The 17,115-nt window shown below is 40.2% G+C and overlaps 1 protein-coding gene across 23 annotated transcripts in view; it reads left to right on the forward strand.

Moving 5' to 3' along the window:
* Positions 1 to 17,097, forward strand: part of TNRC6B (trinucleotide repeat containing adaptor 6B) — a 140,865-nt gene extending 123,768 nt beyond the window's left edge. For all 23 annotated transcript variants that reach the window (XM_064655163.1, XM_064655153.1, XM_064655155.1 and 20 more), the window contains 4 exons: positions 186 to 410; positions 891 to 961; positions 2,780 to 2,919; positions 3,423 to 17,097. In XM_064655163.1, coding sequence (XP_064511233.1) covers positions 186 to 410; positions 891 to 961; positions 2,780 to 2,919; positions 3,423 to 3,813 — 827 coding nt within the window. In that variant the 3' untranslated portion in view covers positions 3,814 to 17,097. The remainder of the gene's footprint in view (positions 1 to 185; positions 411 to 890; positions 962 to 2,779; positions 2,920 to 3,422) is intronic.
* Positions 17,098 to 17,115: the final 18 nt, after the last annotated feature.

Genomic DNA, 17,115 nt, shown 5'->3' on the forward strand with positions numbered 1-17,115 from the left:
TATAAAATAATCAGAGATTGACTTACTTGTAGCATGTGGTTTTTCAGTATGGTGAATTAACTGCTGTATGGTTCTGTGCTTCATGCTTGTCTCCGATACAAATGCGGTCAAAAGGTTTACTGTCATAGGGCAGTTATTTAATCTCAGCAGTTTCTCTAACACATACAATTTCTTTAATCTTCTAGCAAAATTCAGTGATTACAAATCAACGTGGTCCCCAGATCCCATAGGACACAATCCCACTCATCTCTCCAACAAGATGTGGAAAAACCATATTTCCTCAAGGAACACTACAGGGCTGCCCCGCCCACCTCCTGGCCTGACCAACCCTAAACCATCATCTCCATGGAACAGCACAGCACCCCGATCGGTCAGGGGCTGGGGGGCACAGGACTCAAGGCTTGGCTCTGGTGAGAAGAATCAACTGATAGCACTGTTAATCAGACCTGAGGAGTGTATGTTTCACAGCACTAATGATTTGGAGGAAAGAAAGTTGTAGTTGTCTGGTAAAAGGAAAAAAGTTCCTTTTTAAAATGGAAATTTGCTCTCAGTAACTGGGGCGGGTGGGGGATAGAATCTCAGGTCCTGCTGCAGGGAATGAGTGAAGAGGGCTGAGAGCTGCTAGAAGAGAATACCTACTACATGGGGTCTTTCAAGACTAGATGCTTGCTGTGGGTGGGAAACTTCTCCAAGTAACTCTAGTAAAATGAATCTTGATGTCAAATGTGAGGAACGGTGTAGTTTTGTTTTCAGGACTGAAGATTAGGCTTTCATGTGTTAACAGGACTGATAACACTGAATTTTTCTGAGACTGAAAGACCTAACTGTAAAGAAAGATGGTTTTTCTTTGTATCAAATCTGTCTTCATTGCTCTGTCTTATAATTTGCAGCATCTACTTGGAGTGATGGTGGCTCAGTTCGTCCTAGCTACTGGCTGGTTCTTCACAATCTCACTCCACAGGTATTTTCTGTGGTTGTTTCTGGAAACTTGTTTGCTTTACCAAGGATTTGTGAACTCTTCAGTTGTTTCCCTTTGAATAAAATCTGGCAAAATCAGATTTGTCAAGATATGTAACGTGTTTCTATATTGTAATCTCTTCAGCTAACTTTAGGATGTTCAGGTTTTGCTACGTGACTGTTAAAACATTTCTTTACTTAAGAGTTACAAAAAATTATTGGAACAGAAAGTTTTTTTCTTAGAAGTGAGGGTAAGTTGCGTGACTATAATGTGGAATGGTTTATAGCTGTTCTTTGGGATGTTGTCAGTAAGAAAGTTGCTGTAACTGCCAGTTTTCACTTTAGTGTTTCCATAGTGAAACCACAGAATTTTTCCAACACTTCTGCCAAAACCAGTCTAGTTAGGTTATTTCTGCAAGTATTCTCAGAGCTTGCTTCCATTCAAAATGAGTTCTGTGGAGATCCTGATTTCAGCATTCCCAATTAGTCCTGAATTCAAAGGCTGGGAAAAGCTTTTGTGATTATCAGGAGAACCTCAAGGTCTAGACAGAGTCCCCTGTTCAGCAAGGTAATTTACTGTGCTTCTACAGTCTAAGAAAAGATTGATGTGAAAGATAAAACTAAAGTCTCCTTCAGATCACCCAAAATGGTGAACAGTGCTCCTTTCATAGAAAACACTGTTTTCCTTGATGTGAAGGAAATGGAAGACACAGTTCTAAGTCTGGCTTGTGCAAGAGAGTTTAATACTGCTTTAGGAATTATTTAATGGATGAAGAATATGTTTTGGAGGCGTTTAAGTTAGTAGGAAAGAGACAGAAGCATATTATAATTGTCTCTTTTCATAACAGATTCTCTACTCATTGCAGGTCAGTACACCATAGAGGGGAAGCGCAAAGGTTAGGGTGGATTCATAGACTTGTGGAATGGCTAGGGTTGGAAGGAACAGCATTGTCATTTCAAGGCTCTCTGTTTTAACTTTGACCATATTTGTACCCACACACAACTTCCTTTTCCCTCATTTGAAGTATTATATAATAGGGAGGAAAGAGAGAAGGAAGAAATTAGCACTTCCTTAAGTATTTGCACATACAGATCCCTTTCCTGTGTGCATATTACTGTGGCACACCAGGAATGGAATCTGTCTGTACAGAACACCTGGGAGAGCAGGTACTACCGGAGGTAAGTAACAAGTTGTTGCTGCTGCAGAAGGAATGTAGGCAACAACTTCTGTGAAAACATTAGTTCAGGAGGAATGAACATTGGTGGGTTTGGCAGGAATATCACTGTTTCTGTCACTTACTGTTTTTTAACCCATAAAGACAAAGAAACACTAAAATAAATTTTTAAAAAATTAACTGTAGAGATATTTCCAGTTTTTCAAAAACCTTTCATGTTTATCTAAATTTTGGTGAAATCAGAGAGCTGGAGACTGAGGCACTCTGGTTCCTTTGGTAAAATTCTGATGGCTGAAGGTGGTGGTTAAGTACAAGTTGTATATAATTACTGGAAAAATTGTCAACGGAAGGATAGTGATAGTGTAGGAAACTCGGTGAGAGAGGGTAACACTGGACTCAAGCTACAAGTGAATAGGAATAAGTCAGATTATTCCCTAAAGCAAACTCCATCTGATCATGAGAAGTCAAGGCATACCAGTTCCTGTTTGAAAATTAACTTCTGTCACCTTTGCTTACTTCCCACCGCTTTCACCTGTTTTCCTTTTTGAGAGCAGAATATCTTTTAATTACTGGGATGAAGCTAGGACTGAAGTACATTTGGAGAAATAGTTACAAACATCTGTTTTATCTTGGCTGTTCTTCCTCAGATTGATGGGTCAACCTTGAGGACGATCTGCATGCAGCATGGCCCACTGCTGACATTCCATCTGAACCTGACCCAGGGCACCGCCCTTATCCGATATAACACCAAACAGGAGGCGGCCAAGGCCCAGACTGCACTGCACATGTAAGTGAGGTTTTGAGACAAAATCTTAAAAGAGGCAGTGTGGGGGGGTATGGTGTAAGCCCCTAAACTCAGTGAAAACTTTTGAACTATACTAATCTCCTGCATTTAAAACCTGTTCTTCCTCTGTTCTGTTTGAAAGGGGGCATATGTGCATTAACCATTTTGCCTACACTTAGGCACTTTTATTGCTCCTGGTGTTCATATTCAGGACCTTAGTTTAAATTTAGAAAGGATTTGTTGCAGGCATAACTGAGTGTTGGGCCAGGGGGTTGGAGTTTTTGTATCGGGGGGGTTTTTTCCCCATATAAAATGGGGAGTTCTTGTGTTTAGGGTCAGTTTCACTGTCAAGAACAGCTGAAGCTTTCCATGTTCATTCAATTATAGCAATGTAACCGATGTTTCCTTTGGTTTGGGCACCTAATAGTACTGTTGCTGTGCTTCTGAATCCCTTACCCTTAGCTTCTGGCTCTATTTTTTTTACTTGCATGTATCTTGTCTTCTAGGTGTGTGTTGGGAAACACTACCATCCTGGCTGAGTTTGCCACAGATGAAGAGGTTAGTCGCTTTCTGGCACAAGCTCAGCCCCCTACACCTGCAGCAACCCCGAGTGCACCCGCAGCAGGCTGGCAATCCCTGGAGACAGGACAGAACCAGACAGATCCAGTTGGACCTGCTTTGAATCTCTTTGGTGGGTCAACAGGGCTTGGGCAGTGGAGCAGTGGTGGCGGCGGTGGCAGCAGTGGGGGTGATCTCACTGGCGCTTCATTGTGGGGGCCCCCAAACTATTCTTCAAGCTTGTGGGGGGTCCCAAGCGTAGAGGATCCACACAGAATGGGCAGCCCTGCTCCCTTACTACCTGGAGACCTTCTGGGAGGAGGGTCGGATTCAATCTGAACTTAGAACTTTCAACTCTGACCTCGTGACCTTTTTTGGAACAGCAGCAGCACTAACTTGACCTTTTCGTTTTTTTCAACTTGCAATAAATACATTTATAAAAGGAAAAAAGAAAATGGAGAAAGAAAAAAAAGGTGGGTCATTGACAGACTGTCTGAGCACATAGTTGCCTCCCTTATATAACTTCAGTTTTTTCGTTTGGAATATGAATCCAAAAAAGAGAACATATCACTCTTGAAATACTTGAATCGTGAACGCCAACGTAGAAAGACAATGTGAAGCAAGTACACATACCATTTAAATTTAAACAGAAAAAATTAAAAAAATTAGTTTCTAGTTTTTCACTTTTTCATGTTATACGGAAGTTGTTGCTAAGAAACATATATACTGAAAAAATAGCTTTTTAACTTTGTTTGCACTGGGTGTGTTTCCGTCCTTAGGTCTACCATGTTGGGTTGGGGTAGGGAAGGGGTTCAAGAGAGAAATGGGGGGGGAGGGGAAGACTTGACGGAGCCTCACTTTAAAAACAAAACAAAACAAAAAAAAACTAAAAAAAAAAAAATTAAAAAATTAAAAAACCCACAAAAAAAACAAAACAGAAAAAAAACAAACAAACAAAACAAAAAAACCAACACTTTGTGATTGGCTGGTTCATAAGTACCAGTGTGTTCTGGCACATGTAACTGCCCACGTGTGCTTGTTTCTGTGTGAGTGCGTGTGCACATGTTTGGGTGTGTGCATTTTTTTCTCTCTCTATATATAATCTTGAAACGCTGCATTGCTGATGGTCTACGGGCTGGCTGGCCATCTGCATGTCTTGATTCTGAAAACAAGACAGGCATGGTGGAGTCCCTGTGGCTGAAGCAGAATCCAGTTGGGCTGGATTAAAATTTGTTGGTAGGTTTTTTTAAATTCATTTTAGCAGGGTGCTATCTCAAGTCTGCAGATCATACAGAGTGGATAGTTGCTTCCTAGCCCTTGTTCTAACCCTGTGGTAGAGCAGAACACTGCCATATCCAAAGGATTTGGTGAGAGGGGAGACAATGTTGTCTTTTGAGTAGCAGTGTCTTTATTTATGTCTGCATGTGGGGGTTTTGTACTGAATGAACCCTAGAATGTTTGTTATATAATGCAAGCCATTTATTTCTTCCAACAAGGGGAAAAGAGGAGGAAAGAAGACATTGCCATTTTTTTGTGCAGCTAAGACAAATGTTCTTATTCAGTCTCTTGCAAGCTTCAGTACCTTTAAAAACAATGAGTGTTTCTCTTTTCTCCCCCAAACCTGAATAAGCACCCATATGCATTTTAGAGGAATCCATCAAATGCTTGGAAGTCCAGCCCAACCAAATTAGCCTTTCAATTGATTTACTGCTTGTATTAAAACTGACAGAAAACTAAATCGTGTCAGCAGACTGCTGGCCGGCCTGCCTCATCTCCTGAAAGCACATGCAGCTGACTCCTTCCTGCGTCCTTCATGGTGAGCGTTACCTGTGCCAGGCCTCGGTGTCATTACAGCGCCAGACCATCACTGACAGAAACGTTTACTTACGAATGTTCTTAAACCAGTGTGTACTTCAAAGGTTTCCTTTTGTTTCTCTGTGTTGTGTTTTTTCCTGTGTATGTGGTTTTGCTTAGGGAGTATATAACTAGCAAAGACTTTTTTTTTAAAAGTATTGCACCTTTTTGTTTTTTTTTTTTTGTTTTTACTTTTTCTGTACTGTTGCTTTTTAATTTCTGTATTTAAGGAAAGGTTTGGGGTTTTTTAGCATCAGTGTAGTAGTACTCTGGGCAGGATAGGGGTGACCTATAATCCACAGTGATAGCCAGTGTGTGCGTGCGTGTGTGCTCTGGGAACAAAACTTTTTAAGACCTGTTGTTGTGAAAAGAGTTGTAGCAGACTTGAAGGCACATCCCTTGACATGAAGCAGAAAGTCTTTTATGGGGGTGGGGCCAGGAGAAGAGGGAAGAGAGATGCCGGTACTTTTTCCATAAGTGCTAGGACTCCATGTGGCATTGTCTGGCCGTTATACTGTCTAACAAAGTGCCGATGTTCTGTACCAGCATATACCTGTCCATTCCAGCCCTCAGAGGTAGCAGTGCTTAGGCTTTATTACCTGATGGAGCAGGGAGGATAGGGGAGTCTGTTTCTTAAGCGTTTTCATTGAAGGATATGACCGTGTCTGATCCGTTTAACTCTACATGTGGGTTTGGTGGGGAGAAGGCAAAGCAGATGCAAGTAATGGAGTGGGGGTGTGCGTGTGTGTGTGCCTGTGTGTGTGTGCCTGTGTGCTGGGGGTGGGAGGGAAGGGCTAGGGAATTACGTGGCTGTTTTAATTCGCCCTTTCTATGTAAACCCAATGTCACAAGGAAGACTGACTGAGGGAAATGCTGCATATACACATGCCTGTAGATTTGTATGCAAAGTGTTACATGGTAAAAAAGTACGAGTAGGTTTGTATTTGTTTAGTAAACTGGAGTGTGCAGCATACTCTGGCCCCTTTGGAATATACTTTCCTATCATGACTCCTCCTTCATCTATCCCACCATGCACAAAGAAATGAAGTGCTCTCTTTCAACTCCTGCTATCTAGCTAGTGGCCCCTGCGTGCAGACATCCATAAAGCTTTGTTTCTAGTCTCTGCTCGAAGACCAGCCACGCTCGGACACACAGAGCAGGTTCTTAAAAGTCCTGTGCCAGCAGTACTTCCTAGTGAAGCACCTTTGGCCTGAGCAAGCCAGTATCTGTTCTGTCACGATTTTGCTGTACATGCTGGTTCATTGCTGTGTTCCACCCTCACTTCTCTCTCCCAACCTGCCCTAAGGTCCCTTTTCCTGCACTTTGGGCTAGTTGAGTTCATTGCGATACTACGGTGAAAGCCGGGTGCTAGAGCCCCTCTTGTTTACAAGACATAATGAGGGATTTGAAATATTTAAAAAGAAAAGCTAAATTGTTCTTCCATTGTAAGCTTAAAGGGAAAAAAATTAAAACGTACAAAAAAAAAAAAAAAAAGACCAAAAAGTGCATATATATATTTTAGATGAAGACTAACTCTGGGAGCATTTAACAGTGTTTTTGTTTTTATTTTAACATTTTATTTTCCTGCTTTAAATTTGCAAGCATTCTCAGGAATTCTAGGGTAGGAAGCCAGTTTTTTGAAGATGGTTTATTTAACCTTATCCTAGATAGATGGCTGTTTCTTGTTGATAAACTTTTACAAGTTCCTGAATCTTCAAAATGTTTGAAAGTTTTTACTTTAAAAGAAAAATGCTAAAAAAAAAAATAAAAAGAAAAAAAGAAAAAGAAAAAATCTCCAAATGTTACTGTCAAGCGAGGGATCAAGAATTTTAAAGACTTTCTAAATTTAAGTACATTAAGAAAACTTCTCAATATCAGCAACAGGAATTCATTGCAATCTTAAACAAGTTGTGGGAGAAGAAGGGTTATCATTATAGTGCTTTATTACTCATGCAGACATGTGTGCAGTTGCATGGAGAAGTGTGTGAATGGAAATCTACTGTTCCCTCTTGATTGAAACTAAACGAAAATACTCTTTAAGCACCTTTTTTAAAAGCAAAGTGAAACTATAAACCTTATTAAAATGCAGTATAGTTTAACTGAAAGGGTCCTCAGTTAGGAGGACCAGCAGGAAATACATGATGGTGCTTCTTTGAACCACTTCTAAGTAGTGCTAAAGAAAACCAGTGCTGACAGAATACTGAGTAATGAAGTAGGTTTATTATCCTGCCTTTTTCAGTACAGAAAAAAAAAAATATTAAAAACTCCAGTACAATGTACAATGAAAATCAACTTTGCTGTTTTCAGCTATTTGGTCAGTTTTATTCCACACTTGGAGATCTGCTGCTTGCTTTTCCTCACCCACCCCTCCTCCCAGTCTTTGTTTTATTTTATATGAGGGAAATACCTGTTAAACTCCTCTGTTCACCCTGTTGCTGCTGGCTGTCAGGGCTTACAGTCTTGAACTTCAGAGTTCAGCGTTGGGATGGCCAACTTCTGTCTCCCAGCTCTAAGGGTCAGGGGCTTACTGCGCCTGAAACGGCCAGGCTCAAACCACAAAAACCGCGCTAGTGCCTTTTTACATGCACCCACATGCCCTACAGTAGGGGAAGGGAGGGAAGATGAGGCAAAGTGAGGCAGTATAGCCACTTCATGGAAATAGATGTACCCCTTCTTAAGGAAAAAGAGCATGCTGCATAAGCATGTTGTGCAATGAGTTACTTAGTAGTAATTGAGATTTTATTATTAAAGAAATCAGATGCCAAATTCTTTTTCATAGCAGTTGCCCAGTGTTTTCATGTTGTGCTGCGTGTGCATGTGAGTCTATTGAAAATAATGCATCAGTAGTAATAATAATGTGCTTTAAAATCCTGTCATGGGCCAGTAGAAGGTGGGTTTACTTAGGAACTTTGGGATTTTATTTTTTTGTTTGTTTTACAGAAAGAATTTGAGTGCTTTGCCAGAGCTGTGTTTTATCAAATCAGCAGTGTCCTAAAACAAAAGAAACCATAGAATTTAATCAAAAAAAAAGCCAACAGACTTGACATTCACTTGGAAGTGGGTTGTGACTGAGTGCTGAAGGGTTGACAGTCTGGAGTTTCAGCAGTCTGCTGGGTCCAAACCTATTGTAGTACAACAGTCTGCTCCTCCTTTCCTACATGTGCAGTCCTGTAAGCCTTAGTGACTGTCTCCTCAGTGACAGTTTCCCTAAATTGTTAAAGTAACATTAATCTTGCTGTTTTCCAGCTACAGTTGACAGATTTGTATGGCTTAGTCATGACACTCCTAACCATGCTGTCTGAGCATTCTGCTAACCAAACTTGTCTGCTGGGGACAACCATCGCTTAATGTTGTAAAAATTCTGCTACCATTTGAGCTCATAACAGCAAAAAGTCAGCAGGAATTGATGGTAGGGTACTTTTGGGCTTTTACAAAACTATTCCAGGGAGGGAATCAGTGGCAGTGTCTTGTTTAAACACATTGGGAAGGTAGGGAAAAGAGGCTGGGGAAAGCACAGCTTGGAATAGACTATGGGCATCTTCTTCCAGATAAAAATCCAGCCGCTTTGCTAACCCTACCCTTCAGTGTCTATCAAGCTGAGAGTTTTTTAATGTTAGATAATTTTTTGCTCCATTTGAGGATTTCATTTTAGCAGTGACAACTTAAGTCTAGCGAGGGGGAAGAAAAAAAAAAAGGGGGTACAGCTCAGAAACCTGTGTTGAGACCTCTGACATTTACTTTGGAAGAATTGCCATCTTTTCCCAGTGTTTTTATGTTTCTGCCTGGACACGTGCCCAGCAGTCGTGAGAGTGGGGTTTTTGTTGGTTTGGGGTTTTTTCCAATCACAGGGTGTCAGGTTTTTCTTACAAGTTTTTTTATTGTGCTTCACATTAAGTGGCTTGTGTAATGAACAAGAATGTTAAGCCAAGTATGTTTTTACCTCTACATTATAAACAGGATATTTTCAACCAACTGGGTGGTATAACCACCTCAAAGATTAAATAACAATTAAACATTTATATTAAGTTGGTCTCTTTTTTTTTTTTCCCACCATGAAATTTCTAAGCATTTATTCCTTAAAACTTTTACCGTATTTTTTCTCCTAAAAATGTTGCCACATATTCCAGTTTATCTAAATATGTATCCAAACAGTACTGCAGGGTTTTTTCTTGGTTTGGTTAGTTTTTTGGTTCATTCATTCTTTATTATGTTTAACTCTTAGGTTTCTGATTCTGTTTGCGCATATTGTTTTCCTCTTGACTTTAAGAGGAGCGCTGTTTGTGTATCTGAGGTACCCAAATTTGACCAAGTCTGGTCTGGGAAATCAGGAGTGATCCTCGTGTGAATTAGTCCTACTGACCTTAAATGCATACTGCTCGAGTAAGGGCTCTTTGTATAAATAAACCTTAGCTGGATCAGGGCCAAGGTAGCAGATGAGGACCTGTTGTATTTCCAGTGCAGCCAACATCTGTGTTGCATATATCACATTCGCTGTAAATCACGTGACTTTAGTATCCAGGTTTCTCAAGTGGATTGAAATGCAGGTTTTGTGGAGGATGGTTAGCATCTCAGGGTACGAGTCCTGATTGAGTAAAAGATAGGTTTTTCTTTCTAAAGATGTAAGGTTCCCTTAACAGAAGCAGCTTTCTTAATTGTAAATATGCATGCATGCTTTGTGGGCAGGAAGGTAATACCAAGATAACTACGTTGAAATTAATTCTGAAAAAAAAAAAAAACAAACAACAAACAAATGCTGTTAAAATGCAACTTTGGTCCTGAATGTGAAGCAACATACACAGAATCTGTTGGTTTGTCTGAATTGATTTTGCACAAAATATCATTTCAGTTCTGTAGTTTATTTGCCGCTATTTTGCAGTTGTAGGAACTGATACTGTTAGGTCATATCAGTCATTCCCACTGTGATCGAAAGACAGATATCTAAAACCCACACTGTTTCTTTCCCTTGACTTCCAGTACTAGGCTTCCACCTGTGGCAGAAGGATGTTAACAGTAACGGGAAGAAGTATGTGAAGTTTCCCAATGTAGACAGAGCTGTTTTTCCCTCTTGTCCTGAATTCACATCCAAACCTAAAACACAGAGCAACAATTATGCTGTAGCTGAGCTGTTGGTTGGATTATACAGTAGGAGCTGAACTGGAGACTTTTAGCAGCCTTGCTAGTTCATGTCCTTCATAATGTTTTGCCTAAGTGTCCCATCACTGTAAATACCAGTGTTGCTGAATTTTACCAAAGTTTCCCCTGCAGTAGATAATAGAAAGCAGGTCCATTTTGTGATGACTCACAAAGCAGAGCTTTGCCTACTTCAAGGGTCTGTCTACATTGCTGTTAAAACTGAGTCAGGGTCCTGTTTAAAATATAGCTCTCTATTCTGTGGTGTTAGTGACTTTAAACTTTGTGATGTAGTAACTATAGCTTCTAATGCTTATATGAAAAGTGATTTAAGGTTTTGTCTGTGCTACAAAAAGCACCACAGCTCCTGGTGGTTTGGAGCCTATTTTTAAAACTTATCAGGCTACAATAGATGCCGTTTCATCTGTGGCACGCAGCAGACAACAGTTGTTTGCATCCATGGTTTGCTTGCGTGTTGCTTTTCATCAAGCTATGCAGGAAAGCTTTTCTCTAGAAGTCTCCCAGAGTCCTGTGCTATATAAGCAAGCTTCTAGCAAATCAAGTGCCCTCTGCAAAAGAGCCATTTTTGCCCTGTATGTGTGACAGTTGAGACTGGTAACATGCAGCAGTGTTAGGGTTCCTGTTAACTTTGTAGCGAGAAAGGGAGTTTTTTGACTTGACTCTGACAGCCTTTCTGTAAATTCGTACAGAGCACTCCAGGGAAAAAGAAAAAGAAAAAAAAAGGGAAGAATGCATTGTGCCAGCCAGCGTTAAGTATTTAAGTATTTTTGCAGCAAACATTCTTGACTGTGGTGGGCGGAGGGGAAGAGACTGGAGAATTTTGCGTGAATGCGCAATACAAGGAGGCACTGCTTGGCAAGAAATGCCTCTCCTTGGGTATTGGTGTGTGTTGTTACATTCGCAGAACTAACTTCCTCATTTTTTTAAGTTTGGGGCTTTTTTTAATTGAGAGAAAGTGGAAGCTCCTCCTGTTTCAGATGAAACACAACCAACCAGAAGTGAACATTTTCTTTATCATTTACTGTTGAGCAGGTTGCACAGCTTGTTAGAATAGCTGTTTTAGTGACATGGTTATGATATTACGTGCTTTCTTTCCCCTCCCTCTCCCTGCCAGATATGGCTTACCCTTTCTATATAAGGCGCTTGTGTGGGGTTTTTTGTTTTGTTTTGGGAACGTGTGGAGAAGAAGCAAAATGAAGTGAAAATGCAAGCCAAGGTAGAACAGCCTTACTTTAGGGGGTAGCCTTACAACAGAGCTTTATAGTGAGTGTGCTGTATTCCAAAATATATAAGCCAAAAACAAAAAAAGCATTCATTTATGCAAAAAAAAAATTTAAAAGAGGTGTTGGAAGACTTCTTTATGTACCTTCTAAAGGTGGAGTAAGGTCTCACCAAGTGATACATTATTGTGATACTTCTTGCTGGGTCAGTAGGAATGGGTCGGGGTATAAGTGCTTAACATTTTCCTCCTATGTTTTTACAAGCAGTAAGTTAAATGTGGTATTTATGAATGTGCCTTTGTGAGTATAGTGACTGTCTAATTGAGGAGACCACTTGGGCTGGAGGGGAGACAATGGTCAGTTTATTCTTTCAAGAGGTCAGACATCGAGATTGCAGCCCACTGGTCCCTTTTGACAAGCATCATCTTTGGGCTGGTCTCTACACTGCACAATACGTATTCATATGTGGTAGAGATTGGGGTGGGGGGTGCAGAGGGATGTCATGTGATGCACAGAAGCTGTTGATAGTTTTAGGCTAGTCTGCCGTTGCAGGTTGAGTTTGTATATGTATTTTGTGGCTTCTCTTTATGTTTGTGTGCATGAGTGTGAGTGTGTGTAGCTTTGTTTTTTTGTAAGCACTGGAGAATTGAAACACAGTGATGTTTGAGACAAATTTATACATGTAGAGAAGATGATGTTTTGTAGCTTCTGTTAAATAGTGGGTGCAGGCACACTTTTACCCTCTCTGCCCGAGTCCTGATAAGCAAAACAGGAAAAGTTTTTTTTTCAACCTTCAACTTCCAGCACACTTAATGTTGCCATTTAAATGAACAGGGTATTACACAAGAAGAAAAAAAAAGAGTTTTTGAAATGGTGAGGTAGAAGTGTTTAAAAGGAAAAAAATCTGAAGTAATTTTTTGTTTCTTCAAAGCTGTTTGTAGCTAAACATGGGAATCTGCAGTGTCTCCTTCCATTTGTTTTTTTTCTCTAATAATTCACCTCTTCGTCCCACCCAAAACACGAGGTGTACAAGATCAAGAGCTGTTGTTGTAGCCCTTCCTAATTCCCACCCTGAAAAGAAACTCCAGTGGGATCCCTCAGCTCTATTCAGGAAGACAAAGAGAGGAGAGACTCTGCAGTTTTCTTTGCTTCGCTCTCATTCCTCTCTAATGGCCTTGAAATGTATTATTATGCAAATGTGAATTTTGATACTGAACTTAAGAAGAGGTTGTTTGTTCTTTTTTCAAAAAAAAAAAAAGGTCCCATATGTGGTCAGCATTGCTTCTTTTTTTTGTAAGTGAATTGTAAACTATGCATTCTGCAAAGGGGGTGTAGGGGACAAAGATACTTTGCTAAACTGTTCAGGAGTTTCTGTGTCCATGGTATATCCATTATAGTTTGGGGAAGTGGGGAGGTGATGACTTTGAAATAAGGAATTGATAAGAACCTCTCTTTGTCAGACATTGACCAATAGGTAACTGAGCAGAGATGTGAAAAACTAACGTTGAGCGCAAAACAATATCAGCTCTCAGCCTCGCACAGGGATGTGAATTCTTGCCACGCAGTGTTAACCCAGGGCCGAAAGGGTGAACGGGACACCAGCTCTACCTGGGGAACTATCTACCGCCTCCTGTGTTCTGGCCCTTGCTAAGCTCAGGAAACATGGTGCCATGGGCACTGTCTTTTTTCGATTTACTGCTAGTTTTCCATCACAGCAGTCCTCGTGCTCTTCCAGGAGAATTAGAACATAGCTGGTCCTTGATATCTACACTTCCTTCTCCCTAAAGTTTTCTTTGCTGCTGTTTCTGGCACAGCTCATACAGTGACGGCACAGCTGTGGACAAAATGGCGGAGATGGTACTTACTTTCTAGTGCTGATCAAAGCCCTACTATGAGGACTGCATTTTTTCAACATCAGTAGCTACCAGTGCTTTGTTGTCTGATGTTACTGCTAGTGACTTAGCATTAATGTTGGCAGTGTGTGAAATTCTAGGGAAAGTAGATTGACATGTAGACCAGGTCCTCTCTGTTTAAAAGAAGTTATCCTGTTTTTACTAAGAGGTGATGTCATAATGGTCATAAAAAAGGACTTACCTCCTCATGTCTCCAAAATGCACTCATTGTGGATTATGTATGTTCCTTGAAGCTTGCTTAGTTTCCAGGAGCAGTCTCCTCAGAAAAATGCAGATCTCATTGCCCTCTCTGTTATTGTAATAGGGACCTTTTGACTTGACTTTTTCCTTTGTCCATGGTGAACCATGGTACCTGCATTATCCTTGGCATTATCTTAGGTGTAATATCATAAACAGATTAATCTGCCTGTATTCAGTGTTTTCATGCAGCAATGTTATTTTTGTTGACATTCACAGTACTGTAATAAGTAATAGACTTGATGATCCCTCTCGCATCTGTGTCTGCCTTGCAGATGTGATCTTATCAGGGTTCCACTCTGTCAGATTGCCTTTAAAAAAAAAAAAAAAAAGGAAAAAAATCTGAAGTTTAAAATCACTCACTAAGATACCTCGTGGTACACTTCCTTCTAATGTAACCTTTTTAATCTTACCTTTTCTTCTATACTTGTTGGACTTTTATTTCCATCTGTTATCTCCTTTCTAAAAGGATGTTTGAACTTGTGGTTTAGAGCACAGGACTTGAAGCCTGGAACTCCTGAATTCTAACATTGGCCATTACTCTTCCCTTGCCTTGGGCAAATCATTTAACTACTTTGCCTTTGTTTTTTCATCTGTAAAGCGGGGTTGTTAATAATACTTACCTACCTCACAGGGGTTTTGTGAGGATCAACTAGTAATGTTTGTAAAGTGCTTTAAAGAAAAAAGCATGATAGAAGTATTATGAGGTTTTCACAGCAAGTTTCGCTTGTTCTTTTCACGTTGTTTGCTTGTGCGGAGGGAGATAACCCTTTTTTCTCTTAATTGTTAAAGCCATCAAACACTCAGATCCTAAATTATGGAAGTTGATGGATATTCAGTTACTCAAACTCCTCCTTCTTTATGCCTGTTTCCTTCTACTGTTTTTTTTATATAGTTGTGCCAGTGTTGCTACAGGTCACATGACTATAAGCTTCAAAACTGAAGTACTTTAAGCTTGCTGCTTCTTTCACCAGATCACCAAATCAGAATAAGTTTGTGTACTTTTCCCTGCTATTAAATAGCATTTTTGGTAATGTCATCTTTCAAGTAGACACATCTTATCCTGCCATCATGAAGGGGAGGTGGTGGGTGTAGTTTCAGAGAGGGGACTGTAAGATGAAGAACCTTGCTCCTTTACGCTGCTGCTCCAGGGATAAAGGGCAGAGTAGCTTTCTGTTTACTTCCCTGAGTTAATTTCAGTGTGTTACCAGTCACACTTCAAATGCAGTGTCTCTTCTTGACCACAATATACAGAAGCCATCACCTGCCAATAAAACGTAGGAACAGAGGGAATGATAGTAGATGCTGCTTGTGTATATGCCTTACAGCTCTCCTAGAATGTCTCTGGGAGAGTGGTGGGGGAAGAGGTCTTCATTGGGTAAATCCCACAGCTGTCAGGGAACCTCTGCTGCTTTCTCCCCTGTCAATCATGTGGTCGCTGCTTCTTCTTTCTTGGATGTGCGTCTCAGGGATGTGCATATGAGCCCATGCCTTTTGGAATTTGGCATTTGATATACCAAGAATATGGTTTCTATACCTGCAACCTTTCTGTCTGACACTCCCTGGTCCTCTCTGTCCTGCATTTCTCCCCGTGGCCTTAGGAACATGTCTCCATTGTTGCCCTGTGCCACCCTCTCCATCTCTGCCAGTAATCAAGATGAAGTGTAGATAGTGATTCTGCAGAGAAAGAAGCTGAAATGATGCATGTGCATCTGTGGGATTTACACACATATGTATCTCAGATTTTTGCCACACCTGCTCTAAAACACGCAGAACATCTGATGCATAGTGCTTTTTCTTTCTCATCTAGAAAGCAGAACAAACAGCAGTATGACTCTGATGGTAATTCTGTAATGTTTACTTCATTTGACAGAGCGAAATGCTAAGTGTTTTCCCCAAAGAACCAAAAAACCCCCACCTTCTAACAAAAGTAACCAAATCTAATCTTTCTGGGGACGGGGGAGGGAAGGAGAGGAGGAGAAGCAGTGACAGGGGAGCATTCTGATCTATTTTCATCTCCACCACTTGGCTGGAGATACGAGATGCTGCTTTGAGTTCCACAAACATAAGGGATTATGTTTACAAAGGTAAATGCCTTCTACCTGTTCAGGAAACTGGCTACTGGTGGGCATCAGGAGTTTAGAGAGTTTCTCTTCATTGTGAACAAGTAATGAGAGAAGGGGGTGTCTGGAAGGGAAATGGAGAAATAGATTCATTTCATCTAGTCTTCTTGGTAAAATAATACCACCTTCCTCTGTCCTTACTAAATGGAGGAATGAAGTGGCAGAACAGAAAATCAATGATGTCCAATATGGCTGGATTAGAAAAGGCAGCTTTTCTACTTTGCACATAAATAGGTAACAGGAAGGTACAGCTAAAGTCCTCTTGCCTGAAACACTGTCCCCCAGAAGCAGACATTGTAATAATAAAAATAGTGGCTGTGTGTATATTGATGCTATTTGCAAGTTACCTGTAAGTGTTTATTTTTTTTCTTATACTTGAAATGGCTTTCTTTACTAAACTCTCACCTTAGTTCTGGTTTCCCCCCTCCTACTGTAGTGTGCAGTAAAGAAAATTACAGGACAAATGGGGAGAATGTAGAGGAGATGACACAATGCCTTGCATATCCAGGTTTCATCTTAATTTCCATCCCACATTCTCAATACATGTTTAAACTTCCTAAGGGTTTTCCATGGACACAGAAACTCAGCACTTTAGAAGGTGCTCTTGTATGGCTGGCTGCCCCCCTTTTCCTCCTTTTCTATATTTTTATTTTACTTTTAGTATAGTGGTACTTAAGATCACTGGTTCACTTAAAAAGAAAAAAAACAATAAGATGTTTAAACTCTACTAATGTACAAATAAGCTGAAATGTTGCATTTTTTGTGTATTTTTGCCATAGCAGGTACTGTATTTCTCATGCTGGATTTAGAAAAAAAAAAAAAAAGAAAAGAAAAAAAAGGGTGATGTTTTATTGGAGTGTGACAAGTTAAGAGTAATAAGGAATTAAGTCGTCGTCATTTCATTGAAACTGAGAGATGGTGTAATACTTATATAAGTTTTCTGAAGGGTTTTTTTTTTTTTTGGGCTTTTAAACAGCTTTTTTCGTTTTTATTTTAATTTTTTTTTGAAAGATATGATTGTATTATGTGCAACTCAGTTGCTTACATTATAACTACAAACTATTTTTGGGTTCCTGGAAAAAAAAAAAAAGACTAATAAATGTGTTTGGCTGCTAAGCATTTAAAGTTCGTATTTTCTGCACG

This window comes from Pseudopipra pipra, chromosome 5 (genome assembly GCF_036250125.1).
Source record: "Pseudopipra pipra isolate bDixPip1 chromosome 5, bDixPip1.hap1, whole genome shotgun sequence".
Classification (NCBI taxonomy): Eukaryota; Metazoa; Chordata; class Aves; order Passeriformes; family Pipridae; genus Pseudopipra; species Pseudopipra pipra.